Source organism: Canis lupus, chromosome 1 (assembly GCF_011100685.1).
Source record: "Canis lupus familiaris isolate Mischka breed German Shepherd chromosome 1, alternate assembly UU_Cfam_GSD_1.0, whole genome shotgun sequence".
NCBI classification, from domain to species: Eukaryota; Metazoa; Chordata; class Mammalia; order Carnivora; family Canidae; genus Canis; species Canis lupus.
The window spans coordinates 103,230,827-103,258,338 of NC_049222.1; the positions used below are offsets into that span (position 1 = coordinate 103,230,827).

Below are 27,512 nucleotides of genomic sequence, written 5' to 3' on the forward strand. Positions count from 1 at the left end.
CAACAAATTCTGCTTCCTAACCTGTGTCTAGGAAAGACAGTCATTTCCTTGGCCTCTCCCTCCTCTCATCTCAGACAGGTTTTCAGGTGGTAGATAAAGGTCCATGAAATTTGGCAAGAGAGCTCTTGGACCAACAGGTTAAGTGGAAATGAGACAAAAGTTTGCCCCATGTACTAAAGAAAGGGCAAAGTATTAATTTGCACTGAGCTCCTTGATGGCCAACCATCAGGGAAAAGGGAAATCTGGTCAGTTACAGATTGTGATGTCCATGCGATTTAACAAATTTCTTCAAGGGGGTGCAGTGATTATCTATCTATCTATCTATCATCTATCTATCATCATCTATCTATCTATCCATCCATTCATGAGAGACAGAAAGAGAAAGGCAGAAACGTAGGCTGAGAGAGAAGTAGGCTCCCTGCAGGAAGCCAGATGCAGGACTTGATCCCAGGATCCCAGGATCCCACTCTGAGCCAGGGACAGACGCTCAACCATTAAGCCACCCAGGCATCCCAGATGCGGTAATTTCTCATGTATGAGTGAATGAGGGGACATCTTTATGAAAACAACATGAGGTATTACTATTGTTACTATTACTGCTACTCCTGCTAATAATAATCTTCACAACCACCCCATGAAATAGACATGATTATTATTTCCAGTTGACAAACGAAGACATTGCCTCAGAGAAGTAACAGGACCTGCCTAGGCTCATACAGCCAGGAAATCTGTCTCTAAATCTTGGGATTGAATATGTTCTGAGTTAAATGATGACATTGGGGGCCCTGGTATTGTGTCTCAAGAGAGCAGACAAGTGAGAAAAATAAAATCATTACAAATAGTGGACTGTATTGGGAAGTAAACTAGTGAGAGCTGAGATAATTTAGAAAGAGCAATCAGGGACAAATTTCCTAAAGAGGTAATGTTTGAGTTGTGCTTTGAATGACAAGAAGCAATGAGGCTTGCAAAGATAAGAGGGGAATACAATGGAATATTATTCAGTCATAAAAAGGAATGTTTGTACCAATTTCATGCTACAGCAAAATGAAGCTTGATTGTAAGCAAAAGAAGTCAGAAATAAAAGGCCACAGATTATATGATTACATTTGTATGCAATATTCAGAATAAGCAAATCCACAGAGAGAAAAAAAAGTAGGTTTGTGGTTTGCTGCACTAGGGAGAGGGAGAAATGGAAAGTGACTGATTAATGAATACAGGACTTCCTTACGGAACGATGAGAAAGCTCTGTAAGTAGATGGTGGTGTTGGCTGCAGAATATTGTCAATATACTAAATGTCATTAAACTTTATGTTGCATGGAATGCCTGGGTAGCTCAGTGGTTGAGTATCTGCCTTTGGCTCAGGGCATGATCCCAGGATCTGGGATCGAGTCCCACTTCAGGCTCCTTGCAGGAAGCCTGCTTCTCCCTCTGCCTGTGTCTCTGCCTCTCTCTCTGTGTATCTCTCATGAATAAATTTAAAAAATCTTTAAAAAAGTTTTATGTTGCATGTATTTTACCACAATAAAAATAAGATGAAGGCAAAAAGAATTCCAGGCAGAAGGAACCCTAAATTGCAAAGGCCCTGGGGCAGGAACAGGCTTGGTGTGTTCTCAAAAGAGCCAGAAGGCCAGTGAGTCCTGCATGGTGTGCAGAGACCTCAGCTTCACTTCCCAGTGCCCAGAACTGTCCTCAGAGTGTCCTCTGTCCTCAGATGGACCCCTTTCAATGCATCACATCACTGCCAGCTGCATGTTACCATTCATAATTTACGGAGCAGAAAACTGAGGCACAGAAAAAGTGACTGATTTGTCTAAATGAAGTCACTGAATATAAAGTCCAGAGGTGATGTCTATTAGTATTCTATCATACAGTAACATAGTATTTCCCAGGGTCAAGATAAAGGTTCCACATTTTAAGGCAAAGCTGAGGAAACAAAACAAAACCACCATTCAGGGGCACCTGCATGGCTCAGTGGTGGGCACCTGGGTGGCTCAGTGGTTAAGCATCTGCCTTTGGCTCAGGACTTGATCCCAGGGTCCTGAGATGGAGTCCCGCATGGACTCTTTAAAAAAAGAAAAACAACACCATTCATCAAGATAAATAGAATTTTAATACAATATTTTTAAAATTAAAAAAAAAACGCAAAAAAAGGGAAAAGAAATAAACGATGGGCGGCCATCACCGAGGCGCCAGCGGCCAATATGAAGTTCAATCCGTTTGTGACTTCTGACCGAAGCAAAAATCGTAAGCGGCATTTCAATGCGCCTTCCCACATTCGCAGGAAGATCATGTCTTCCCCGCTTTCCAAAGAGCCAAGGCAGAAGTACAACATGCGGTCCATGCCCATCTGGAAGGATGATGAAGTGCAGGTTGTGCGAGGACACTACAAAGGTCAGCAAATCAGCAAAATAGTTCAGGTTTACAGGAAGAATTATGTCATCTACATTGAACAAGTACAGCAGAGAAGGCAAATGGCACAACTGTCCACGTGGGCATTCACCCTAGCAAAGTGGTTATCACTAGATTAAAACTGGACAAAGACCGCAAAAAGATCCTTGAGCATAAAGCCAAATCTCGCCAAGTAGGAGAGGAAAAGGGCAAATATAAGGAAGAAACCATTGAGAAGATGCAGAAGTAAAGTAACTTAAGTGACTTTAAATAAAAACTTAAAATGAAAAAAAGAAAGAAATCAACGATGGATAAAATATAAAAATTTTAAAGACAAGGTCTGACTGTGCACTTGGACCACCCCTCTTCATACTACTCCTGGCCCTGGTTCTCATAAAATTTTATTTAGAAAAATAGGCAGCCAGTGGTCCTAGTTTGCCAATTTGATTTTTTAAAACGATTGCGTTAAAATAAAATATTATTTCCTTCATTTGAATACAATTGATGTAAAAAAACCTTAAGACCACCAGCAATAGGAAAATATAGTAAAATAAGATGTGATGAGTTTTGAGTATATATTGCCTTTATTTTATTTTTAAAATTTATTTATTTTTAAAGATTTTGTTTATGTATTCATGAGAGACACACACACAGAGGCAGAGACACAGGCAGAGGGAGAAGCAGGCTCCATGCAGGGAGCCCGATGTGGGACTCGATCCCTCATCCCCGGACTCCAGGATCATGCTCTGGCCCGAAGGCAGGCACTAACCGGCTGAGCCACCCAGGGATCCCTGTATTGCCTTTATTTTAAGATAATGCATTTAATTTGAGTTTAATTTTAGGAATTAGTAAGTCAGTTTAATTTTTAGCAACGACTGTGGGTAACAGCCAGGTTGCAAAATTCCTGACAATTGAGCAGCCAGGGGCCAGTCTAGCTAGCACCAGCACCTTGCTGCATTTCCCGCCTGGGTGGTAGGATCACGGTGTGGGGTGGAAGGGGACACAGAGGAGGTCCAGGCAGCCTCACTTTAATTTGAATTAATCAATATTCTGTTCAGTTCTTTTTTTTTTTTTTTTTTCAGTTGTGTATCAATTTGAATCGGCTCCTACCTTCTCCATCTCAGAGATGTGGATTTCCCCAGGCCCCGCCCCAGCCTCCCCCGGCCCCCCTCTTTCTTCGCCCGCGCCATCGTCATGACAACCGCGTCCACACACCCTCCACGTCCGCGAGCTCTCCCATTGGCCAAAAGTTCATAGCAGTCGTGCCTCGCTCGCTCCCATTGGTCAGTTGATCGCACCGTGCCAACCCGCGTACTCCCATTGGCTGATTGGTCGAGAAGGAAGGGGGGGTAGGCAGTGTGTGTACGCGGTGCGGAACCGAGCGCAGCACCGAGCAGGGAGGGAGTCTTTGGAAGGGTAGAGGTGAGGGGGTGTCACTTGGAGGAGAGGGCCGAGACGTGAGGGGCGGTGAGAGGGGCATGCGGGGCGACGCAAGGATCATGTCTGGGGACTCCCAGGATGTCTGTTCTGCAGGGCGATGACCACGCCGGCGGGCTCCGGCGCAGGCTTCGGCTCCGTATCCTGGTGGGGCCTGTCCCCGGCGCTGGACCTGCAGGCTGAGAGTGAGTCCCCACGCTGGACCATATCTGACAAGGCGGCTGCCTTCCCAGCCTGGCAGGCGGCGCCCTAACGTTCTCCGAGGCTCCAATGGCGGCGCCGCCCCTCACTGGGCAGCCCAAGTGGCCTCTGAGGACTACGAGTCCCAGAATGCTTAGAGGCACAGCTCCCTTGGGAACGTAGGCCAGGCGTGCGAGTTCTACTGGGAGTTGTAGTCCACCGTTCTGGGGCACTCTTCAGGCCACAGACCCCAGCCCGTGTCATCTTGCCAGGTCCTCCTGTGGACTCAGACTTGCGGGACAATACCGAGCCCAGGACCCCCGAGTTAGATGTACTGCTCGTGGGCTCCGTGGATGGGCGGCACCTGCTTCGGACCCTGGCCCGGGCGGCGCTGTGGCCTCGCAGGAGGTTACACGTGAGCTGGGATTCTGGGGAGGGAGGAGGATGAAGATGAGAGCCCAGATTCCTGAGTCCTTGAAGGGAAAGAGAGCTGGAGGCCTGGACTGCTAGGTCTGAGGGAGGTAGAAGCTGGGGACCTAGACTTCAGGGTTGGGGACTCGAGTTCAAGTGGGAGGAAGAGCCTAAGGATTCGCGGTCCCTGAATAATGGTGGGGAGGAGGGTTTGAGTGCCCAGACTCCTGTGTTTGAAGGAAAGGGGCCAGTGTACAGGATGCCTGGGTCCTCTGGAGGCAGGAGGCTGAAGTCTTCCATCCCTGGGTCTCCAAGGAGCCAGGGATACAGATCTCAGAGTCATTTTGCTCTATCTATCTTCCAGTTCTATGTGCTAGAGAATAATCTGGAAGCTGTGGCCCGACACATGCTGATCTTCAGCCTAGCTTTAGAGGAACCTGAGAAGATGGGGTTGCAAGGTCAGTTGCAAGGACCCAGACATTCTGGCCCGCAGCCTCTTCCCCCTGCCTGCAGGGGTTCTGGCATATCAATATGTAAACATTTTAGCTACCTACTGCATCACTTGTTCACTAGTTTGTCAGGCTTAGGGCTTCAACTCTTCCCACCTGTACAATGGGGCTAAATATACCTCCTAGAGCCATTGAGAGGATTCCAGGGACGCCTGGATGGCTCAGCGGTTGAGCATTTGCCTTTGGCTCAGCTTGTGATCTTGGGGTCCCAGGATCGAGTCCCACATGGGGCTCCCCCACAGGTAGTCTGCTTCTCCCTCTGCCTCTCTCTGTGTGTCTCTCATGAATAAATAAGTAAATAAAATCTTTAAAAAAAAAAGAGAGAGAGAGAGGATTCCAGGAGAAAATGCACATAAGCTGTCAGCACAATGCATGGCACAGGGTAAGCATTCAAAAGCTCCTAGCACAGGAGAGGACCAAAAGAAATCAAAGGACTTCTTAAGAGGTAGTGGGTCCCCCAGATGTGGGGAAGGTTTGGCAGAACTGAGTTCAGTCCTTTTCAGAGCCTTCCTACAGGTCCGAATGTCCTCAGTTGGAGGCATGAATCTCAGGGAGTCTGCCTTGAAGACGCAGCCCTGGGAGGAGGAGGACGAAGAGAAGGGGCAGGGTGGCAGGAATCATGATCTCATGATGGCAATGATTTTGGCCCAGTGTCTGGAGCCAAGTCTGGACTTGAGACAGTCTGTTCAAATTCTGGCTCTGGGTCCAAGTCCCTGCTCCGCTGTGTCGGGTATACTTGGACCCAAGCTCGAGCTTGCTAATAAACCCTCGTGCGCTTGCATCGGAAAAAAAAAAAAAAAAAAAGGGATCCCTGGGTGGCGCAGCGGTTTGGCGCCTGCCTTTGGCCCAGGGCGTGATCCTGGAGACCCGGGATCGAATCCCACGTCGGGCTCCCGGTGCATGGAGCCTGCTTCTCCCTCTGCCTATGTCTCTGCCTCTCTCTCTCTCTGTGACGATCATAAATAATAAATAAAAATTAAAAAAAAAACATTAATACTGCCTTTAAAAAAAAAAAAACAAACAAATTCTGGCTCTGCTTGCTGAGTGACCTGGGGCTACTATCTGTCCCTTTCTGGGCCCACATTGTTTCTACATTGATAAAAGGGAGATCCTAAAAGTTCTTTCCCCATAGAGTTCTTGTGAGGATTCAATTAGAAAAAAAAAAAAAACCAAAAACAATGCATAGCTCCTGGCTTATGATATAGGCTCAGTACCTCTTACTGATCATCATTGTTTTCACGACCTTGGAGGGTAGTTGTTAATAGCTCAGAGCATTCAGAATACACTGCACACATGTCACAGTGTACCTCATAAAAGGCTCTGAGCCTAGCTATCTAACTAAAGGTATATAGTTCTCTATTACAGGATTCTTAAACCACTAAAGGAAACAATTTACATATTGATAGAGATACATTGATATAGATATAAACCTGTATACAACTAAAGATGAATAGTTCTCTGGTAAGATTCCTAACTAAAAAGGAACAATTTAACACTATAATATTTTAACATGCATAAATCTCCATTTCCATCTCCATCTATACATAACTTTTTCTTTTATAACGTGAGGAAAATTCAAACATGAGCTGCAGGACTGGGCTCATCTGGTGGGTGGGGAAGACTAGGAGGAGACTTAGGTTGGGTGTAAGTGACTCTTAGAGTCTGGGGGATGGATGGGGATTTGGCCAGTGTCCCTTATACTCACATGACTATGACATAATAAGATTAAAGAGGGTGTGCGTCAGCCACACGAGTCTCATTTCTGGGTTCACTCGACTGCTCTGTCCACTAACCCTCTCTCCTTCTTCCCGCCCCCTTACCCCTACCCCAGAGAGAAGCGAGACCTTCCTGGAGGTGTGGGGGAACGCGCTGCTGCGCCCCCAGGTGGCCGCCTTCGTGCGCGCGCAAGCCGACCGCCTGGCGCACCTGGTCCCGGAGCCGGACCGCCTGGAGGAGCAGCTGCCCTGGCTCAGCCTAGGCGCCCTCAAGGTGCCGCCACTGCCCAGGATCCCGATGGCCACGGGAAGAATGGAAATGGGAAGCCCAAAAGGGTTTTCGTTGATGGCGTTCGAACCCCAGCCCCCCAGCTGTCACTGGGGGATGTGACCTAGGTGGTGGCTTCTACTCTCGGAACTGCAGTTTCTTCTGAGAAATGGGAGAATCCTCCTCGCGCCCTGGGGTGGGAGGGAGGGTAAAGCAGAAGATCCGGCTCTCCCTGCAGCTTCCTCCCCCTTACTCTCTCCCCGCCCCCCAACCTCCCGCGTGCCGGCCGTGCAGTTCCGTGAGCGCGACGCCCTGGAGGCTGTGTTCCGCTTCTGGGCGGGCGGAGAGAAGGAGCCCGAGGCCTTCCCCATGAGTCGCTTCTGGGACTCCAGGCTGCGTCACTACCTGGGCTCCCGTTACGACGCCCGGCACGGTGTCAGCGACTGGGACTTGCACATGAAGCTGCACGATCGCGGGGTGAGGGGGCTGGGAGGCTGGGGGCCCGGACTCCGGGGTCCGAGGGAGGTGGGACTGGGGGCCCATATACCAGATTTGCTTAGACCTGTTCGTTCGGGCCTTCTATCCAGGCCCGAGTCATCCACACTCGCGAGTTCCGGCGTTGGAGGGACACGGGTGTCGCCTTTGAACTCAGAGACTCCAGCGCCTATCATGTGCCAAACCGGACCCTTGCGTCGGGTCGCTTCCTGAGCCATGTACGTGTCCTCTCCCTGCCCGGGCCAGTGCTTCTTTTCAGTGACACGGGAACCGGGGTCTCCAACATTGACCTCACGTGCCTTTTCTCTCCAGCACGGGGAGCGTATCGCAGCACGCGGTTACTGGGGGGACATCGCCACGGGGCCATTCGTGGCCTTTGGCATCGAAACAGACGATGAGAGCCTCCTGCGGACCAGCAACGGACAGCCGGTCAAGGTGTGTGACTGCAGGTGCTGGGGCTGAGGGAGGGCTTTCGAGGCCTCGCCCCTCTGTACTTTAACCGCCCCCCTCGCCAGCACACACCTCGCACTGGGCGTTCCGGGGAGGGATGGTGTACTCTAGGCCCAGCCGCGTCATCCTGGCTGCGCCCCTTCTCTCCCCAGACTGCTGGGGAGATCACTCAGCACAACGTGACGGAGCTATTCCGAGAGATGGCCGCCTGGGGGCGCCCGAGAAACACCCAGGGAAACCCCGAGCAGATGTGCCAGGGCGAGGATCGCGGGGATCGCGAGGATGGCGAGGGTGCAAGCCCAGAGCGTAGTAAGCGTCCTGGTTCGCTGACCCCCTTGAAATGCGAATTGGGTGGTAAAGGGGTCACATCATCCCCCAGGGAAAGAGTGGAACCTGGACCCCCATCCTGGGCGTTAGGTTCCAGGTCTTTCAGCTCCAAGTGCGTAATGATATGGTTTCCAACGACTGGACAAGTGATCTCCTGTTCCTGATATGTCTTTTTCTTTTTTTGTATTTCTTTCCCTTTCCTCAATCTTGACACCATTGTTATCATTCTGAATTCCAACAGAATTCTAATCCTACCTGCGGCTAGAGTATTCTAACAGGGTGCTGGGGCCCAGCCCACCCGTGGAGAGACCCTTCCCCTGCCCTGATTCTGGTCCTGCGCCCTGGTAACCATCACCTAACCTGGCTCTTCCTGAGTGTCTGGATGACCCTTATGGCCATGGGCCACCCGCTCTTTCCCTCTCTTGAGCCTCAGTTGCCTAGTCTGTAAAATGGATCTCTGCTTGCTGGGCTGACCTTCCTAGAACTTTCCAGGAATCCATCTACGAGAGATGATGAGAAAGGGCTTCAAGACAGGTAGGCAAGGAGCATTATCTCCAAGCTTGGTGTGCCTGCCTAACTGCGGGTTCATCCCCAGCTGCCTCTGCCCCGGGATTCTTCACTGTGCGCTTCCTGCCTCTCGGCTCTGCAGAAACCCTTCACCACAAGAGCTGCTACAAGGGACGGTTCCAGCTGCTTTATGTGGCCTGTGGGTAAGAAAGAGGTCTCTGGCTCCTCTGCCCTCACACCCAGAAATCCTGGCCCTCAGCCCCTCCTCAGTCAGCACCCAGATTCCCTGGCCCCACTACTCCCTCAGGACCTGAAAGTCTAAGTCTCAGCCCTCAGCCCTCACTTTTCTCTACTCAGGATGGTGCATCTTCTCAGCCCCGATCTCGGGGCCTGTGTGGCCCCCGGAGGACGCTTGGTGGTGGAATTGGCCCGGTGAGCCAGCCAGTGGGAGCGCAGGGCAGGGAATATCCAGCCCTGGGCTCACAGCCGGGGACCCCCTAACATACCCCTTCCTTGTTTCAGGTACCTGGTGGACTTGAGGCAGGAGCAGTTGCAGGGCTTTGCTGCCCGGGTTGGAGAGTTAGCTCAGGCGGCTGGATTCACGCCCCCACCCCAGGCCAGGCCCTCGGAGACCTTTGCGCGCTTCTGCAAAGCCTTGGACTCTGCTGGCCAGCACACTGACTCAGCTTCGGAATCCATGACTCCGCCCCCTGACACCCTGGCTCCGGCCCTTGAGAACCAGAGTCAGCCTCTCAAAGGCGGGACCCCACCCTCTTAGCCCCTCAAACTGCGCTCAGAACCCCTCAAACTCCAGCTCTACTCCCCAAGGTTCTGGCTCCACCCACAGAGAGTCTGACCCCATTCCCAGATATCCAGTCCCCCATCTCTGACCTCTAAGGTCAGGTCCTGGAAGTAGAGCTTGCCTCTAGAATATTCACTCGGGTATACTCTCAATATTCTCCAACAGCTCCAGCGGTGTCCCTAGAATTTCAGATTACCTTCCTGGGATTCTATATTCTGTTCCTAGAATTCTAGAGTGTTCTTTCAGGGTTCCACATTCCATTCTTGAGACTCTAGAGATCCGGCCCTGAGTCTCAGGCCCTCTATGTGGTTTTCTTGTCCTCAGAGGTCCTATTTTACCTGAGGGTTGGGGGAATCTGCTTTCCAGGGCTGGTCCACACCCACATAGTCCAGATAAAAAGAGTGGTGTCCTCTTCTTCATGTGCCCTTGTGTCTTTGTCTTCACTTTTGTCTCCAGGGCTGGGACAGGGAAGGGGCTAGGGTGGTTAAGAGAGGAGACCTAGTTCCAAGTGGATTTCTCTGGGCTGTTATTGCCTGAGAGTCTGGACCATACCTGGATCGTCACATAAATCAACAAAATTTATTGAGTGGCTAACAGGTTTGGGACACAGAAACTGATCATAGCTCTCATGGAGATCACTGTTTAGTGTGGGGATGAGCCCCAGACTTCTGGGTCTGAAGAACCAAGGAGCTGGGGGCCTGAACTCCTGCATCTGAGGGAGGAAGGGCTGGGGGCCTGAACTCCTGTGTCTGCTGGAGGAGGGGAATGGGGGCCTGAACCCCTGCGTGTGAGGGAGGAGGGGCTGGGTTCCAGGCCTCCAAGGTGGAAGGGTGATCCAGCTGGAGCACAGCCCACCCCACCCCTCACGCGCCCCGGTTATCTCACATCCTGGGCAGGGGGAGGAGGTGGCAGCAGTATATTTAGTCTCAGTCCACGCCCCTTATCTCAGTGTCTTCAGTGAAGCTTGAGCAGTGCAGACAGACTGAAGCTCTGGGGGCCTTCAAGGTCATCCCGGATGCCCCCTCACTGACCTTCCAATCGCCCCTTGCCCTTCTTTGCCTCCTGCAAGCCTTGGCCTGAGTCTGCGCATGGCGGATGAGTGAGTGCATCTAGGGAACTCGGACCTGCAGGGCCCGAGGCGGTGGGACGTGGGCCTGTGAGGCCTGAGGAGGGAGGTGGGGACAGACTCCTGGCTATCGGCACGAAGAAAGGTTTGGGAACCAGACTCCCTGGAACCCGAGGACTGGGCAGCTGGTGGGCGGCCCCTGGGGTCCCTTAGACTGGACGGGACAGAGGCCCACCATTAACCCCCCCTTCCCGGTCTCTTCCTTCAGGAGCGGCGATGCGGTGAGAGGAGGCGCAGGCCGGGGTCCACGGCAGGGGAGGGAGCCGCAGGGTGGGCCCTGGGGCGGGAGGTGGCAGCTCCACCCGTAGAGGGGCGCTGGGGGGGCCCGCAGTGACGTGGCTCCATCCCCCCAACCCCAGGCGGGGTGCCCGCCCCCCGCTCCGGCCCCGATCCGACGCCAGTCTTCCGCCAACTACCGCGCGTACGCCACGGAGCCGCACGCCAAGGTGAGCGAGGGGCTGGCGGGGCTCGGTTCCCGGTCCGCAGAGGGGGCGGGACCCAGGGGTGGAGGGGCGGTGCCAGAGCCTTGGCTGGGGCGGGGCTTTGGCTGTGGGCGGAGCCTAGGAGGAAGCTGCGCCCTAGGGGCGGGGTTTTGCGGAGGGAGGGCTCGGATTGGTGTGGCCTGCCTATGGGCGGAGTTCGTTGCCCATGGGAACTGCCTAAGCAGTCAGGGGGTCAGGGTTGGTGGATGGGGCTGAGGGGCTCAGCTTCAGCGGGAAGCGAGTCCAAATCTGGAACCTACCCATGCCCCCGACCATCTGTCTCCTACTCCCCGCCCTGATTATTCCTTGCTCCATGTCACCCCGGCAGAAAAAGTCCAAGATCTCCGCCTCGAGGAAACTGCAGCTGAAGGTGCTGGTGGGCCTGGAGGGGGCGCCTAGGTGTCCTCAGGGGGTGGAGCTGGAGGGTCGGGTGCGGGAGGGGGTAGGACGAGGCCTCAGTGGGGAGTGAGCGTGGCTTGTGGTGAGCAGCACCCACCCTCTCCCCGCCACGGGGGCGGAGCCTCGGATTGAAGGGGAGCGTCTCTGGAAAACCGCGGACCCTGCCTGGAACTGGGGGGCTGTCCTGGCCAGGGCGGCCTCCCCGGTGCGGATGCCGCGCAGCCCTCATCCGCCTCCCCGGGTGGGCTGCGGTCCCCGGCCTCGCCTCTGCAGACCCTGATGCTGCAGATCGCGAAGCAAGAGCTGGAGAGGGAGGCGGAGGAGCGGCGCGGAGAGAAAGGGCGCGCCCTGAGCACGCGGTGCCAGCCGCTGGAGTTAGCCGGGCTGGGCTTCGCGGAGCTGCAGGTACCGTTCTCATCAGGGACTCCTGCCCAGCTGGGGATCCGAGGTACCTAGTGACCGCTCCTGCATGGTTTGGACTCACCGGTCTAGTCACTGTCCCCTACCTCTGCTCTGGACCTTGTGATCCAGTCTGCTAATCCTTACCCTCAGGAGTTCAGAAATATGGCCTGCAGCTGCCTACAGTCTCAAAACCCAGAGATTAGGCTCTCCAGCCCCAATTCTGTCAGATTCTCAGGACTCCTGGCTCCCAGCACCCTTTATTCCAGCTGCCCCAGAGTCCTCTAGGACTAGATGTCCAGGCCCCCAGGGCCTCCTCCCTCAGACTCAGGAGTCAGAGTACCCCCGTCCCCCAACCACACATACCACATTCTTGACCAGGACTTGTGCCGACAACTCCACGCCCGAGTGGACAAAGTGGATGAAGAGAGATACGATGTGGAGGCGAAAGTCACCAAGAACATCACAGAGGTGGGGGGCCCTGGGCAGTCTTGGTCCCTTCGGGTAAAGTCTGGTGCCTGGGGTTGTGGTCTCAGTCCACGCCCTTGCAGCTGCTGTTGACTGCAGACACCAGGAGACCCAGGACAGCTGGGCCTGGCAGGGATGGGGCAGAAGAATGAGTATAAAGTGGTTAGGGAAGGCTGTTCCAGGCAGAGGGGACAATAGCACACAAAAGCCAGGAGTTGGGAACGCAGAAGCTGTATTCGTGGAAATGTGTAGCTGGAGCATCGGGTGTTGTTGATAGGTGAGCTCAGGCATGGGTCAGGAAATTGTGGGATGCATGCAGCAGCACCAGGAGGTGTCAAGTGTTTTTCAGAGAGGAGGCTGGGCCCGTCGGGAGGGCTTACAGTTACTGGATGAGGAGCCTGGATGAGACCTCCATAGGCCTGGAAAGAGAGCAGAGGGAAGTATAGGGTGGAAGAATGGGTCTGGTGGAGGTTTCTACCTTCCCTTATGGCTGCCCCCAGATAGCAGATCTGACCCAGAAGATCTTTGACCTTCGTGGCAAATTTAAGCGGCCCACCCTGCGGAGGGTGAGGATCTCTGCAGATGCCATGATGCAGGCGCTGCTGGGCACCAGGGCTAAGGAGTCCTTAGACCTGCGGGCCCACCTCAAGCAGGTGAAGAAGGAGGACACAGAGAAGGTGAGTGTGGCTAGAGCCAGGAAAGGGGGTGCTCAGAGGAGAGGGTGTGGGACATAACAGTCATTGGGCCTAAGCTCAGGGCAGATGCTACTTGGAGTTATGGGGAGAAGAATCTGGTAAGAGGTCCCCAATAGGAAGTATAGGAGGGGCATAGGAAGTGCAAGGGGAAGCCAGAAAGTAGAAGGGGAAGCCAGGAAGTGCATTAGGGAGAAAGGAAGTAGCAAGGCCAGAAGTGCATGAGGGAGATAGGATGTGCATGGGGGCAACTTTGATGGGATCGCCTGAGGGGATGAGAAGCCTTCCAGAAGCAGATCTCAAAATGGACATCCAAAGCAGAGTGGCCCAGCGGGCCAAAGATTGGGGGGAGGCTATTTGAGAGAGTGTAGATGGGAGAGAAGCCCTCACTCCTGGCCCCATTCCTCCAGGAAAACCGGGAGGTGGGAGACTGGCGTAAGAACATCGATGCGCTGAGTGGAATGGAGGGCCGCAAGAAAAAGTTTGAAGGCTGAGCTGGCTGCCCCCTGCCCTGGCCCTGAAGGTGTCCTTGAGGAATAAAGTTTCTCTCTGAGCTAGAAATGGCTGCAAGTCTGCTACCTGGGGGTCCGGTGTGAGGGAGATGAGAAGACTGAGGGGAGAGTCCCCCAAAGCCACACCACACAGCAGGAGCAGAGCTGGGTCTGCAGTAGGGGGCGTTCCCAGCTCTTATGCCTCACACGCAGGGTGTGCAGAGATGCCCAGACCGAGGTCCAAGGAGAGAGACATGCACACACACAGAGACAGCCAGAGACCCACAGAGAGGGAGAAAAGACAGAGATTCCTAGAAAGACCTGCAAAGAAAGGGGAAATGGAGAGGCCGATGTGCACAAAGCACATCAGAGACCACCAAACAAGGCAGAAATAGGGACTGAAAGAGGGACAATGCAGAGACATGGAGGAAGACACGGATGCAGAGCCAAAGAAAGACATAAATGAGGTCACACACATTCATATGCCAGTAGACAGATTCACAGAAATTGACAGATTCACCCCCAGAAATGCAGAGACAAAAATGCATGGGGAGACACAGGGAGTGAAAACACAGACTCGGAGAGACCCAGAGAGACAGCCCCTGGAGAAATGCCCAGAAAGAGAAACAGAGATGATAGGCAGGGAGAGACAGAGACACTGAGAAGCAGGAGGGGTGGCTGGCTCCCTTAGGGTTCAAGGTCGTGGCCGGCTGTGGGTAAGGGTAAGGGGGGCAGGAATACCCAACAGCTCAGTGTCAGATGAAGGTGGGGGAGTGTGAGGTCATGGGCCTGACACCACACCCTCTCCCCTCCCCCGACCCACACCTGCTTCCCGGCTTTAGCGCCTGTTGTCACCAGGATGGAATCCTGGTGGCAGACAAAGGGGTGGGGGTGGGAGGGGGTTGACAGAGACAGAGACAGAGACACACAGGTGGAGGGTCCCAGAGACAAAGGAGAGATGGACAGTATCAGAGATGCAGAGAGGCCCGAAGAGACACAGAAACTGGGACAAGAGCCTTATAAGAGGAAGCACCCCTTGTGCTCTTTTTGTCAGTAAGTATTCTCTGAGGACCTACTGTGTGCCAAGCCCAGGGACTTCAAAGCATCGGGTTCAGCGTGCTGTAAGGGAGGTGGGGAGCCCGGAGGTTGGAGGTCACCTGACCCAGTCTAGGTGCGAGGCCATGCTGATGGGGTGAAGGGGTCCCTAGACCCCCAGGAGGTGCCAGGATCCTGAATATGCAGCCAGAGCGGGGGCAGGGCAGCCTCTGAGCTGGACTCTGGGTCTGAGAGAGGAATTCTCAGGCCCTCCCTCTCCCCTGGGGGGCGGGGCTGAGACTCCACTATAAACCAGGGGTGCTTCCACTCGCAGGGTCAGCAACAGATCTGCCCTGCCCATTTGCTCACCGACTCTGCAGACTCAGCCTTAGGTAATGGTCTCCAGGAGCTTCGTACTGGGGGGAGATGGGGGGGGGGGAGACGACAGGAGGGGTGGCTACGGAGGTGGAGGTGGTACAAACTTAAGGCTTGGGAATTCCTGGGAAGTTCAGGCTTTATGAGGCCTGAGGACAGAGGTATTAGGATTTGGGAGTTATGGAGTCTGGGGGTGCCGAGATTGGGGTGTCCCAGAATATAACACCTTCAGACCTAGGAGCTCAGAGGGAATCTCAGAAATTGGGGATATCTGGGCTTGGACATTTATGGGCTGGGTGTCAGGACTGGGAGCCTCAGACTCTGGGGATTTGAGAATTGAGGTCTCCAGGTCTGAAGCCATATGATTGGAGGTACCAAATTTTGGGGCAACATGAATTGTACCTCTGAGCTTGGGCGTCTAGATTTTGGGGTCTCAAGACGTTGAGGCTTTAGAATGTAGGTGTCGAGACCTAGAGCGTCAAGATCTGGGGATGTCAGCCCAGACGCTGGAATCTCAAGAATGGGGTTCTCAGAATCTGGAGACATGAGGCCTTGCTTGTCCCCAGAAACTAGGGGCATCATCAGTTGGAGGGGCTCAGGATCTGTGGGTCTCAGGATTTGGGGGTGCTCTTAACCTGGATACTGTTGGTCCTGGGGGAATCCCAAAGATGATGTGGTGTCTATGTAGGAGTCAGGGTGAGATGTGTGGACTTCACTGCTCTTGATGAGTCCAGCTTCCTTCAAGGCTGTGGGTAGGGGGCCAGGAGGGGCCAGGTGGGAAGATAACCAGATAGGGGGAGGGGGAGGGGTGGAGAGGGAGCCTGCGTGACTAATTCTCCCAGGAGCCTCCCCCCTTGAATCCCTTCTTAGGAAATGTCCTCTGTTTCACCATCTACGACATCCCCCCAAAATAGCCTTTGGGGGGTGGGGCAGCTATTGTCTTCAGGCCACAGTCCCTTCCCAAATACCTTCTCCTAATCTCCACTCAGATCAGGTTCCCATGGACATGTCATAAGACAAAGGAGGACAGCTGTGGTGGTGGAGGGGCAGGAGCTGCAGCTTTGGGGCTGTGCTCCCCCCACACCTCCCAGAGCCCTTTCCCTGTCAGGGCTCCCAGCCCCTCCTTCCTGAGACTGGGGAGTCCAGGCCCCCAGCCCCTCCTCCCTCAGACCCAGGGGTCAAGGCCCCCAGGCCCTCCTCCCTCAGACCCAGGACTTCAGGCCCCCATTCCCTCCTCCCTCAGACCCAGGACTTCAGGCCCCCATTCCCTCCTCCCTCAGACCCAGGACTCTGGCCCCCAGCCCCTCCTCCATCGGGACCCCACCTCAGTCGCATGTTCTTTGGTCCTTAGGTGACACAGGATGTCGGACACCGAGGAGCAGGAGTATGAGGAGTGAGTGGTGCTGGTGGGAGGGCTGGGGTATGGAGAGGTGGGACCCTCTCCCACCTCCAACACGCTAACCCTGCCTCTCTGTCCTCTTCCTGTGTCCTCAGGGAGCAGCCCGAAGGTGAGTGGGGAGTGGGTGGCCCTCGGTGGCCTGGGGACACGCGCGGGAGGCCCGAGGACAAGGGTCGCCCATCGCCCCCGGCCACCCGGGGCGGCCACCCTCGGGGTCGCAGCACCCTGGGCGTGCTCTCTTGTGGGGTTCTAACCCTGCCTTTTCTGCCCCCTGCCCTTCCAGAAGAGGAGGCTGCGGAGGAGGAGGAGGAAGGTGAGGCCTGGACCCGCAGGTCTGCGGCCCAGGCAGCCCCGCGGGGCCGGGGCTGGGTGGGGAGGGGGCGCTGGGCGTGGCGGGGCCGGCGGGCACGGGGCTCCCGACCGCCCCGGCTTCAGGTCCTTTAACAGCCTCTACCCTTTCTTTCCTCCCTGCCCCCCCCCCCCGCCCCCCGCACCCCGGCGTGGCCGCTCCCCCTCGCTACCCCCTCCTCGCTTCTCCCCCTGCCTCCTCCTCCCCAGCCGCCGAGGAGCCGGAGCCCGTGGCAGAGCGAGGTAACCGCGGCTGCTTCGCTTCCCGAGACGGATTTCCTCGGGCCCCGAGCCCTGCGAGGACCCCTGCGCCCGCATAACCCGCCCAGGCCCGGTCCTTTAAGCTCCGGAGAGCTCGCGCGCCCTCTGGTGTCCACGAAGGGAAACGGCCTCGCCGAGGCTTTAACCCATTCCCTTCCTTCTTAAAGGGACCGACACCCAAGCCTTCTTCCCCAGCCTGGAGGAATTCTTGTAGAAGGGTTGGATGTTTGCGGACAGACACCCCCACCCCACCCCCATCTAAGTCCCCGACCCTGTCACTTTTCTCCTTCATATACATTCAAAGGTTGGGGTGTGAGTTGCAGAAAGGGCTCTCCCTGGGCGTCTGGATTCTTGTGTCCCCAGAGGGGAGGGGCTGGGGGCACCCTGAAGTGCTAGGTGTAAATGCAGAAGAGCAGGAGCTTTGGTATGTAAGAGGAAGGTCTGGGGGGGTTGGAGCCCTGGGTTCCCAGAGAAGTGGGAGGGGGACCCCACACCAGTTCTGAATGTATATCTGATGCGTGTGATCCTCCTCTTCCTGATTTCCCTTGTTCCCTCTTCTCCCCCCCTACTCATGCCTCTCCCCCAGAGCTGCTCCTGGGGTCTATGGCTTGGAGGGGAGTTCCCTCCTCTGGGTGTATCAGGCCCACCCCCATGAACTCTTGCTAATTATCTCTTTGTATCTCCCCACTAGAAGAGGAGCGTCCCAAACCAAGGTGAGATCCTAGGGGCTAAGCATCCCAATCACATCCTCCTAAATATGTACCCCCCACCCCCAGAGACAGGGTGTAAGAAAAGCAGAAAAGGAGAGTGGGGCCCTTGAAGCAGGAAAGGGCAGGGATTTGTTCTGTCAGCCAATTGTCCAGAGAACTTCCCTTGGTGTTTGGTATATCAGAACCCATCTGCTCTGTTGGTGAAACAGACCCAGATACAGTGAGGGTAGCACACAAGAAGGTACTATGTTTGCCCTAGGCAGTCAAGGAAGGCTTCCCAGGGGAGGAGGTGATGCTAGAGTCCTGAGGGATGAAGAGTTCACTAGCTGAAGGAGGTGGGAGGGATATTGTAAAGGAGAAAGCTTCACAGGGTGCATGCATGGTGCAGTGGTTGGATTCAGGCCAGGCTTTCAGGGAACAGACAGAGACACAGGTCATTCTGATGATGAGAGTCCTAAAATAAGCAGATCTGTGGAGACCATGAGAGCTCATGGGGGCGGAGGGTCTTGGAGGAGGTGAGATTGGGGCCAAAGCTTGGAGATGCAAGGAGGCTGCGATCTGAGCACAAGAAGGAGAGTTCTGGGTTGGTGTGGGCAGTGGTGCCAATTTCATTATGGCTGGAGTGCAGAGTGCAAGAAGGCATGGGGCTGTGAAAGCCTGGGCCCTGTGGAGCCATGGGGGGTTTTGAGTAGAGGAGGCATGGAAGGTTTTGAGTAGAGGAGTCAGACCTCAGTGAGACAGCAAGGGGGATCAGGGGGGCACAGGTGTGCTTTGGGATCTGGGAAGGCTTGTTGGAGAAGGGAAGGCCTCAGGGGATGCAGCAGGAAGGGGAAGGGCGTTGCATGCAGAGGGAACAGCATATGCAAAGGCCCAGGGGTACAAAGGCACATGTCATAGCCAGGGAACCATGAAATGTGTGTGTCTGGGAAGGAGGAGAGAAGTTGCTGGAGGATCTGACGGGCCAGATGGAGAAGGACTTTGAATGCTGGGTTGCTTGGACTTAAGGATGAGCTCTGGGTGCTAGAAACACCGCTCTAAAGTCATGAAGGAAGATGAACTGAAGGTAAACAGCCAGAGGTGGCAGGGGGCCAGGAGGAGGCTGGCATGAAGGTTCACAGGAGAGGGGCCGAGGCCTGAGCTAGGGTGGGGAGCATGGGGTGGAAACTGGGGAACAGACTGGGGAGATGCCCAGGCAAAGAGGCCAGACTTGTCACTGGGGCAAGGGGAGGGAGAATGTGAGCACCGCTGCCAGGGGTCTGGGCCATATGGCCGCCACTCAGTCTGGGGGAAGTTGGTGAGCTCAGAGGCAGCATGGTTTGTGAGAAGGCAGGAAATGTCAGGACGCACCTGTCAACCTGAGTCTGGAACCTCAAAGAGAATCTGGGCTGGAGACAGAGTTGGTGAATCCTTGGTAATTGATGATAATCGAAGTCACTCGAATGAATGACATGCCTTGTGGGAGTGTCCTGTGAACGAATAAAAGGGCAAAACTTTTTAAAAAGAAAAGATTTTATTTATTCATGAGAGAGAGAAAGACAGAGACAGAGAGACAGAGAGACAGAGAGAGAGAGAGACAGGCAGAGGGAAAAGCAGGATCCATGCAGGGAGCCTGACATGGGACGCCAGGATCATGCCCTGGGCCAAAGGCAGGTGCCCAACCGCTGAGCCACCCAGGGATTCCCAAGGGTGAAACTCTTTAAAGGGCTCTCTGGGGACCAGTAGACAGAGGTGACAGCGAGAGGAGTAGGAAGGAAATCAGGTGAAGTTTCTGTTTTAAAAAGCAGAGAAGAGAGAATTCTAATGAAGGCATGGATGGAGGGCGGACCCCCCCTCAGGGCAGCACCACCCAATACGAATATAGTGCAAGCCACATATGTATAATCTATGTATATAATTTATGTATAAAAATATATATTACAAGCAACATTTTAAAAAGTAAAACAAAACAGATAAAATTAATCTTCATAGGATTTTTCCATTCAATCCACTATATCTGAAATTTTATCATTTCAAGATGTAATCAATTGATAGGCGGCATCATTAGTGAAATATTTTACATTTCTTTGAACCAAGTTTTCAAAATCCAGTGTGTTTCACAGATGGCACATGGAATCGCAAGTCAGACCAGCCAGTTGTCAGGTGCCCCAACCACACGTGGCTGGTGGCTGCCAGGGTAAACAGTGCAGCAGCAGCAGCTGGGGAGCTCCATCAGGGAGCTCAGGCTGTTCATTTATTCCCCTTCTCCACCCATCAGGCCTGTGGTCCCTCCACTGATCCCCCCCAAGATCCCAGAAGGGGAACGTGTGGACTTCGATGTAAGTAAGGGACATCCAGTCTCCAGGTGTCTTTGTGCAAATTAGGAAGAGGCGCCCCTGGGTTCTCCCTTCTTTCGGGAATCCCCTAAAATGGACCTAGTGTGGGTCGCTAGTGCCACCTTCTGCAAGCATCGCGAACAGCGGCCCCCTGACTCCCTAAACTGTCCCAGTCCATCCCTGCCCCCAAGGGCCCTGCCCTGACTTTCCTCTGAGGTGCGCACAGGTGGGTGCGGGTCCCCCACACTGCCTGGGGATGACACGCTCCCCGCCCCCCCTCCGGCCTGCAGGACATCCACCGCAAGCGCATGGAGAAAGATCTGCTGGAGCTGCAGACGCTCATCGACGTGCATTTTGAACAGCGGAAGAAAGAGGAAGAGGAGCTCATTGCGTTGAAAGAGCGCATTGTGAGTGGAGGGAGGTGGGGTTCTGCTAGTTCCTCCCTCATCCTGTGAGGGGCTGGGCTGGGAATGGTTCCCAGACAGTGCAGGCCCGAGGCTGAATCTTGAGGGAACTGGCAACTGGTGCAAGTCCATGGCCACACTCAAACTAGCTCATCTCTGCTCTTGACCTCCTTGGGAAGGCAGCGTCCCTGCACCCCCTCATTCTTCTCTCCCCCCAACACCCCCCTCCCGCCCCAGGAGCGGCGCAGAGCTGAGAGAGCTGAGCAGCAGCGCTTCCGAACAGAGAAGGAGCGTGAGCGTCAGGCTAAGCTGGCGGTGGGTGCCTCCCCTGCCCTTCCCTGCCCTGCCCAGCCCTGCCCTGGAAGGGAGACCAAATGTTACTTCTTCAGCTGGATGCTCTGTTTCCCATTTGTCATATTTTCTGCTGTCCTGAGAAAGTCCTTGTGCTGTATTATTCAAGGATCTTTCCTTTGGAAGGGACAGAAACCCCAACCCAAACCGGATTCAGCAGAAAGAGAATTTTATTGGCTCATATAACCAAAAGAAAAGTGGAGTGTGACTTGCTTCAGGCATGGCTGGATCAAGAAACTCAAGCTCACAAAGACTCAGCTTTTGTCTTCCTATCCCTGGGCCCATTTTTCTGTGGACCCTAGGGTGATGAGGTCATCATGGGTGTGCTTGGGACTTTCCTGGCCTGGGCCTTGAAAATCCTGTTCCCATCAGTCCCAGGGAAACCAGATGGCTGGTCACCCTACTGGACATCCCGTTCTCAGGCAGGGATGGAAAGTGACCATCAGAAACTCTGGCTATAATTCCTCTTTTATCTGTCTTCTGCATGATTCTGGGATGAGTGCAGATTGGTCACCTGTCCAACTTGGAGCAAATTGCTAGCTAGTTGTAGGAGACTGGTTAGGATATTCCCATTGGCGTAGGCTCTGGATATGTGATCTGCCTTGACATCAAGGACTCCTGGAAGCACTTTTAAAGATTAGGAGTAGTGACATGGTAGGCAAAGTACTGGTCTCCCAAAGATGCTCACATCCTAATGCCCAGAGTCTATGAATATGATACCTTGCATGGCAAAAGGGACTTTGCAGGTGTGATTAATTTTTTAAAAAGATTTTATTTATTTATTCATGAGAGACACAGAGAGAGGCAGAGACACAGGCAGAGGGAGAAGCAGGGTCCCTGCTGGGAGCTGGATGTGGGACTCCATCCCAGGACCTCCTGTCAGGACCTGAGCGGAAGGCAGACATTTAACCAACTGCGCCCCCTAGGCACCCCCAGGATGTCTGCATTCTTGCCTATTCTGACACTGACTTTGCCTCATGCACTGTGTCTGGTTGGTCCTGCTTCACTTAGCTCACCAGTGAGATTCCCTCCCAGCTCCCCATCCCAGACCTTTTCCCTGAAGTGGGTGGGCAAGGCCTTAGGGCTAACCCCTTTCTTCCCTCAGGAGGAGAAGATGCGGAAGGAGGAGGAAGAGGCCAAGAAGCGAGCTGAGGATGACGCTAAAAAGAAGAAGGTTCTGTCCAATATGGGAGCCCATTTTGGGGGTTACCTGGTCAAGGTGAGTTCACTCCTCTGGACCTAAGGTCTATGTTTCCAGGGAAGAGGCAACAGAGGGCTTAGAGTTCTGGTTCCCCATGAAGGTGGGGGCTGGGGGCCTAGTCTCCTGGGTCTGAGGGAGGAGGGGCTGGGGGCCTGGACTCCTGGGCCTGAGGGAGGAGGTGCTGGGGGCCTGGACTCCTGGTCTGAGGGAGGAGGGGCTGGGGGCCTGGACTCCTGGGTGTAGGGACAAGGTGGTGAGGAGCTCAGCTCCATGGGTTCTGATCCATCCCACACTTCAGTGTGTCCGTTTCTCTACTCTCAGGCAGAACAAAAGCGTGGTAAGCGCCAGACAGGTCGGGAGATGAAACTACGTATCCTGTCTGAGCGTAAAAAGCCTCTGAACATCGACCACATGGGAGAAGACCAGCTCCGGTATACCGGTGGGATGGGGGCTCAGGGTGGGAGGGGGCTGGCTGTAAGACGGTGACATAAGGGAATCCTTACCCAGCTCTGGGAGAGCAGAAGCCCAGGTCTGAGCCCTGGTGCTGTGTGACTTTGAGGTAGTGTGTCCCCCTCTCTGGACTCCCTTGTATTTCCAGTGAAATATGTCACTGATTCACTTTTTGTGGCTACCTTGACATGTAGAGTCTGGGGGGGTCATATGAGGGGAAGCCAGATAAGATGGCTCACCAAAAGTTAGGAGATTTTGTTGACTTATTGAGGTCCTGTGGAAACTCAGGAAGCCCCATCTTTTTTTTTTTTTTTGTACATTTTATCTGTTTATTCATGAGAGAGAGAGAGAGACAGAGAGAGAGAGAGAGGCAGAGACACAGGCAGAGGGTTCAGAAGCAGGCTCCATGCAGGGAGCCTGACATGGAACTCGATCCCCAGTCTCCAGGATCACACCCTGGGCTGATGGCGGCGCTAAACTGCTGAGCCACCCGGGCTGCCCAGGAAGCCCCATCTTTATGTGAATTAAAGCCAGACATGTCAGTGAGACCTTTCCAGCCAAGTGTCTGCCCCCTGGGACTCCATCTGCTCCTCTACCTCCCATTCACAGGACAGCCCCCATCTTGTGATAAGCACTGGAGGGAAGACTGCAGAGTGCTTCTCCTTCTGGGGCCTCAGCCATAGCCTGATGTTTTCTGACCTGGGGTATGACCCATAAAGTCAGAAACCCCCACAACCCTGGAGACAGCACAGCAATGGGGGCTGGAGCTCAGTGGTGGCTCTACCACTTACCAGCTGTGTGATCCTAGGCATGGCAAGCAATTTCTCTGAGCCTCACTTTCCTTATTGGCAAAATAAGGCCAGGATAACAAAGTCTACTTCATACACCTGTGAAAGGTCAGTGAGGTGATGATGATGATGATGGTGATGGCGATGATGATGGCAGTGGCGGTGGTGGTGATGATGGTGATCGCTGCAGCAGCCATGCCCCAGGGAGGGCTTACAACCCTGTGACGTAGATACTATGAGTATCCTCCTCCTGGATGAGGTTCCTGAGGCACAGAGAGGTTAAGTAACCTCTCTAGGGTTGCACAGCTTGCAAGTGTAAGCGCTAGGAATGAGCCCCAGGCCGTCTGGTGCAGCAGCCTGTACTCACTGCATTATAAAGTGGAATGATGGTAGATGTTAAACTGCCAGCTTTCCAGAAGCAAAAGGTCCCAATCGTAGCTTTTGCCCATTTCCATGATGTCCACCATGTGGGTTTCAAACTACCAGTGTGAGGATACTGTGCACAAGAAAAGACGCACAGGGTCAGCTCTTGGAGGTGTTTACATGGCTCCAGCCCACTGATCGCTTTGCACTCCCCCTTCTGAGCACATTTTCACAGAGCCCGTCATAAAGTAATATGTGGCTGCTCATCCCCCCACCCCCTTTCCCCCCTTTTCTTATTTCTCTGCCCTCCACCACACACTCACTCATAACTTGGGTCCACTAATATTTAGATCCAGTTACCTCAATTTTATTCATTAGATAAAGGGTCTAATATGAGGGTCTTACAACATTTTTCAAATAAAAATGTGCCCCAGAGGAGAGTGCAGTGGAAAGCTGGTAGCTAGCAAGACAAAACAAGCAATATAAATAATAATAAAATGAACAGTAACATTGACTTTATCGAGTGTTTCTACGTGTCAGGCATTACACATCGTATAACAGTTCTGTGCAATAGATTTTTTATCAGTTAAGAATAAGCTTGGCTTCTAGTAAAGTCACCTGTCCATAGCAGCCTAAAATACAGAGGCTTATTTTCTCACATGGGAGAATTCTGAGACTAGGTGGTCCACAGCTGGTATAAAACTCTAGAAAATGACTGAAGACCCAGACTCCTGTTTTTCTGCTCTACCACATTTAGCCTGATATTTCCATCCTCAAAATCACCTCATGGTCCAAAGTGGCAGCTGGGGCTCCAGCCAGCACATCCAAGCAGCAGGAAGAAGTTGCACAGAATGAATTAACCAAAGGCTTTCCTGGGAGCCCTATCCAGGGACCTGTTTTCATCCCCATTGGCCACCCCTACTTACACAGGAGATTTGGGAGAGTGGCTTTTTAACTAGGCCTATTGCAAAAGGTTGTTTCTAAGGAAGAATGGGAGAAGAGGTATAGAGGAGGTAGCCATGATTTTACAGAGAGGGAAATGGGATCCTAGGGGAGGTTACTTGGCAAAAGTCACAAACAGGAGAATGGCAAAGTTGGGACTTGAATCGGCTTCTGGACTCCAGAACCTGGGTCCTTAACCATGACATCATTCTTCCTTAGGGAAATATGGATTTTGGATGTGGAGACAGTGGGCAGACACTGGAAACCCTTTTTCTTCCATTCACTTTGAATAGTTTGGCCTCAGATATTAGCAGAATGGCAACAGTGCTGCCCAACTCAGAGTCTCGTGGGGTGGCTCTGGGCACTTCTCTGTGGGCTGGGGGCGTGGGATGGCGCCACAGCCACCCTTCTGTCCTCCCAGGGAGAAGGCCCAGGAGTTGTCGGACTGGATCCACCAGCTGGAGTCTGAGAAGTTTGACCTGATGGAGAAGCTGAAGCAGCAGAAGTATGAGGTAAGGCCCGTCTCCCACGGAGGATGTCGGCGCTGTGCAGGGCAGGGGCGGGCAGACGCGTCTCCCAGGCTGTCCCCCCAGCCCGTCTCTCTTTCCCGCACAGATCAACGTGCTGTACAACCGCATCAGCCATGCCCAGAAGTTGTAAGTGTGTCTCGGGCGCTGAGCCCTGTGCCACCCACCCCTCACTCTGACGCTGGGGTCTGTCCTTCCCTCTCTCTGTGAGCTTTGGTCCCTTGCCCCCTCTTGGCATCTGCCCTGGGTCCCTCTTCTTGGGTCTCCATCCCTGTTTCTGTGTCCCTCAAAGTCAGGACTCTCAAGGTGGGGTGGGTGGTCTTGCCCCCCCAGGGCATTGGACAGGGGCTGGAACACAAGTGGCTGTCACAGCTGGAGGTGCTCCTAGCATCCAGGTGGGGAGACTGGGGAGGCTGCCCAGCACCCTGCAGTGTCCAGGACATCCCCCCCCACTGCCCCAACCGTCAACAGGATGAGAACCCCGCCGTGACTTCTGTGCCTTGCTCTGCCTCCCCAGCTCTCTTTCTCTTGCTCTCTGTTCATCTATCCCCATGTCCCACATTCTCTCTTTCACCCCAGCCTTGGGCCCTCTTCTTTGCCACCCACTCTCTGTCACCCATCCCTCCCTTCCCCCAGCCCATCCCAGGAACATACTGACCTCGGCTCCTGCAAGTGGGTGGGTGGAACCCGGCCCCAGACCATCAACCATACCGCCCCAGTCAGCAAACCCTCAGACCATCAACCACACTGCCCCGTCAGCGAACAGAGAACGCATTTGCCTGCCAGTCCTCTTGACCGGGACAGCGGGAATTTGGGGGTGGGGCTTGTGGACTCCCTGAGTTGAGGGCTGGGCCAATCTCAGAGGCTGGGGGAGCCCCTTCTTCCTGACACCCCTTCCCTCTTCTCCTACAGCCGGAAGGGGGCAGGGAAGGGCCGAGTTGGAGGTCGCTGGAAGTGAGGCCCGGGAGCCAGGAGCCAGAGCCTGAGCCAGAGCCTCTGGGGCATGGATCACATCTGTGGTTGAAATAAACATGCCCCCTGCAGGCCACCTGCTGAGTTCTGTGGTTGTCATTACTGCACTGCATGTGGCCAGCTTCCCTGCTTCCTTTGACTTAGTGCCTAGAGAACCCTCCTTGTCACTATAGCGGTAGGTCAAATTGAGCCCTTATGCACCTGCTGGGAATGCAACATGGGGCGGCCACTTCGGAAGCCAGTCTGGTGCTTCCTCACCCAGCTAGGCACACAGTTACTCTATGGCCCAGTAATTCTACTCCCAGTGTCTACCTGAGAGAAATGAAAACACATGTTCATCCACATGCCCACTGTGCTCCACGGCCCAAAGGGTGGAAACACTCCTAATGTCCACCAACTGATGAATGGATGTGAGGAGGTATTACTCAGCAATAAAAAGGAACAGAGCCCTGACACACACTGTAATGTCCACGAATCTCAAAAACATGGTACTTGGTGAAAGAAGCCAGACACAGAAGGTCCCAGATTGTGTGACTTCACATGTGTGAATTGTCTAGAGGGCAAATCCATGGAAGCAGGGAGGAGGTGGGTGGCTTCCAGGGGCTGGGGGAGGGTTGGGTGGGGAATGCTGATTTTTGTCGGGCTGCCGAAAATACTTGGAATTAGTCGTGATGCTAGGACACACAACCTCGTGAATATAAAAAATCACTAAACTGCATACTTTTTTTCCCCCCAAAAGCTACCCAGCTGTATCAGATGGCCTGTGTTCCATAGCCAACCACCTCACTTGTAACTGGCTTCCCATAGTAGCATTACTTTAGTTTATGAGTTTGTGGGTCAGTTGCTAGTTTGTGCTGGGCTCAGCAGGGGGGTTCTTCTGGGCATGGCTGATCTGGGCTGGGCTTGCTTGTGCATCCACGGTTGGGGATTCCTGTGGCTCAGTGGGACTGGTTGGTTTAGGGTGGCCCCATTTGGGATGGCTGAGACCTCTCTCCATGTGGTCTCTCACACTTTTCTTTCTAAGGAGGGACATATATGGTTTTCTTTCATGCATTTCAGCCTAATCTTGTGCTCCCAGAATTTTGTTGACCTTCTGTGATCATCCTGTGAATGCCTCTTCATGTTTCAGTAGCTTGACTCGGGTCCTTTCCTATTGGGAAGTGTTGGGTTGCCAACACTAGCCAACAATGTCATTTAGGAGTTATGCTTGGCTGCTAGGAAGGAAGACCCAAAATAACAATGGTTTTGGTGAATTGGGGGTTTGTTTTCTCACACAGAACCTAAAAGAAAGAGGTAGTAGGCAATCCTGGGCAGAAAAGGCAGGTCTAAAGAGCCATCAGGAATTGAGACTCCTGCTTTTTTTGCTCTGCTTCCACCCACAAGGTCATGCAGTGGTCACTGTATGCTTTCTGGAGCTCCAGCCATCACTTCCGCTTACAGGAATGGAAGACAGCAGAAGGCAAGGCCAGAAATGTACACCTTGCAGCTGAATTCAACCCCTAAGAGAGCCTTCCTGGAAGCCCCATC

At 53.8% G+C, this 27,512-nt stretch overlaps 3 protein-coding genes, 1 long non-coding RNA gene and 1 pseudogene across 5 annotated transcripts; 4 read left to right on the top strand and 1 right to left on the bottom strand.

The window, feature by feature from the left end:
- The first annotated feature begins 2,202 nt into the window (after window positions 1-2,202).
- Window positions 2,203-2,639, top strand: LOC100683159 (annotated as a pseudogene).
- A 1,086-nt stretch (window positions 2,640-3,725) lies between these two features.
- DNAAF3 (dynein axonemal assembly factor 3) lies at window positions 3,726-9,909 on the top strand. The gene is made up of 12 exons (XM_038527818.1): window positions 3,726-3,811; window positions 3,923-4,011; window positions 4,279-4,421; window positions 4,782-4,875; window positions 6,758-6,915; window positions 7,204-7,386; window positions 7,497-7,622; window positions 7,717-7,839; window positions 8,007-8,163; window positions 8,777-8,891; window positions 9,046-9,120; window positions 9,211-9,909. The coding sequence occupies exons 2-12, from the start codon at window positions 3,927-3,929 to the stop codon at window positions 9,464-9,466; spliced, it is 1,515 nt and encodes a 504-aa protein (XP_038383746.1). The 5' UTR covers window positions 3,726-3,811; window positions 3,923-3,926; the 3' UTR covers window positions 9,467-9,909.
- Window positions 9,910-10,439: 530 nt separating this feature from the next.
- On the top strand, window positions 10,440-13,613 carry TNNI3 (troponin I3, cardiac type). Its single transcript, NM_001003041.1, has 8 exons — window positions 10,440-10,589; window positions 10,825-10,837; window positions 10,976-11,062; window positions 11,427-11,468; window positions 11,771-11,902; window positions 12,278-12,367; window positions 12,865-13,041; window positions 13,467-13,613. The coding sequence occupies exons 1-8, from the start codon at window positions 10,579-10,581 to the stop codon at window positions 13,548-13,550; spliced, it is 636 nt and encodes a 211-aa protein (NP_001003041.1). The 5' UTR covers window positions 10,440-10,578; the 3' UTR covers window positions 13,551-13,613.
- Window positions 12,502-16,663, bottom strand: LOC119870906. Its single transcript, XR_005354468.1, has 3 exons — window positions 16,282-16,663; window positions 15,593-15,703; window positions 12,502-12,783 (listed from the first exon to the last, which is right to left on the bottom strand). It is a non-coding gene; the product is annotated as an uncharacterized LOC119870906 (long non-coding RNA).
- TNNT1 (troponin T1, slow skeletal type) lies at window positions 14,911-26,069 on the top strand. Of its 2 annotated transcripts, XM_038527874.1 has the most exons (14): window positions 14,911-14,974; window positions 16,309-16,350; window positions 16,452-16,465; window positions 16,640-16,669; window positions 16,915-16,947; window positions 17,657-17,678; window positions 19,930-19,990; window positions 20,278-20,394; window positions 20,629-20,706; window positions 21,848-21,961; window positions 22,265-22,374; window positions 24,908-24,998; window positions 25,102-25,142; window positions 25,926-26,069. In XM_038527874.1, exons 2-14 carry the CDS (start codon window positions 16,319-16,321, stop codon window positions 25,969-25,971), a joined length of 789 nt encoding a protein of 262 aa, XP_038383802.1. In that variant the 5' UTR covers window positions 14,911-14,974; window positions 16,309-16,318; the 3' UTR covers window positions 25,972-26,069. The 2 variants fall into 2 exon arrangements, with proteins under 2 accessions (XP_038383802.1, XP_038383803.1); XM_038527875.1 differs by lacking the exon at window positions 16,915-16,947.
- Window positions 26,070-27,512: the final 1,443 nt, after the last annotated feature.

What these genes read in the sequence shown, in the direction of transcription:
- DNAAF3 (XM_038527818.1), top strand. Translation starts at nt 3,927, where the DNA reads ATGACCACGCCGGCGGGCTCCGGCGCAGGCTTCGGCTCCGTATCCTGG. An exon ending in TGAGAAGATGGGGTTGCAAG is followed by an intron (nt 4,876 to 6,757) that starts GTCAGTTGCAAG and finishes CCCCTACCCCAG; the next exon opens with AGAGAAGCGAGACCTTCCTG. An exon ending in TTGGTGGTGGAATTGGCCCG is followed by an intron (nt 9,121 to 9,210) that starts GTGAGCCAGCCA and finishes TCCTTGTTTCAG; the next exon opens with GTACCTGGTGGACTTGAGGC.
- TNNI3 (NM_001003041.1), top strand. An exon ending in CGAGGAAACTGCAGCTGAAG is followed by an intron (nt 11,469 to 11,770) that starts GTGCTGGTGGGC and finishes TCGCCTCTGCAG; the next exon opens with ACCCTGATGCTGCAGATCGC. An exon ending in TGGGCTTCGCGGAGCTGCAG is followed by an intron (nt 11,903 to 12,277) that starts GTACCGTTCTCA and finishes ATTCTTGACCAG; the next exon opens with GACTTGTGCCGACAACTCCA.
- TNNT1 (XM_038527874.1), top strand. Translation starts at nt 16,319, where the DNA reads ATGTCGGACACCGAGGAGCAGGAGTATGAGGA. An exon ending in TTGGGGGTTACCTGGTCAAG is followed by an intron (nt 21,962 to 22,264) that starts GTGAGTTCACTC and finishes CTCTACTCTCAG; the next exon opens with GCAGAACAAAAGCGTGGTAA. An exon ending in ATGGGAGAAGACCAGCTCCG is followed by an intron (nt 22,375 to 24,907) that starts GTATACCGGTGG and finishes CTGTCCTCCCAG; the next exon opens with GGAGAAGGCCCAGGAGTTGT.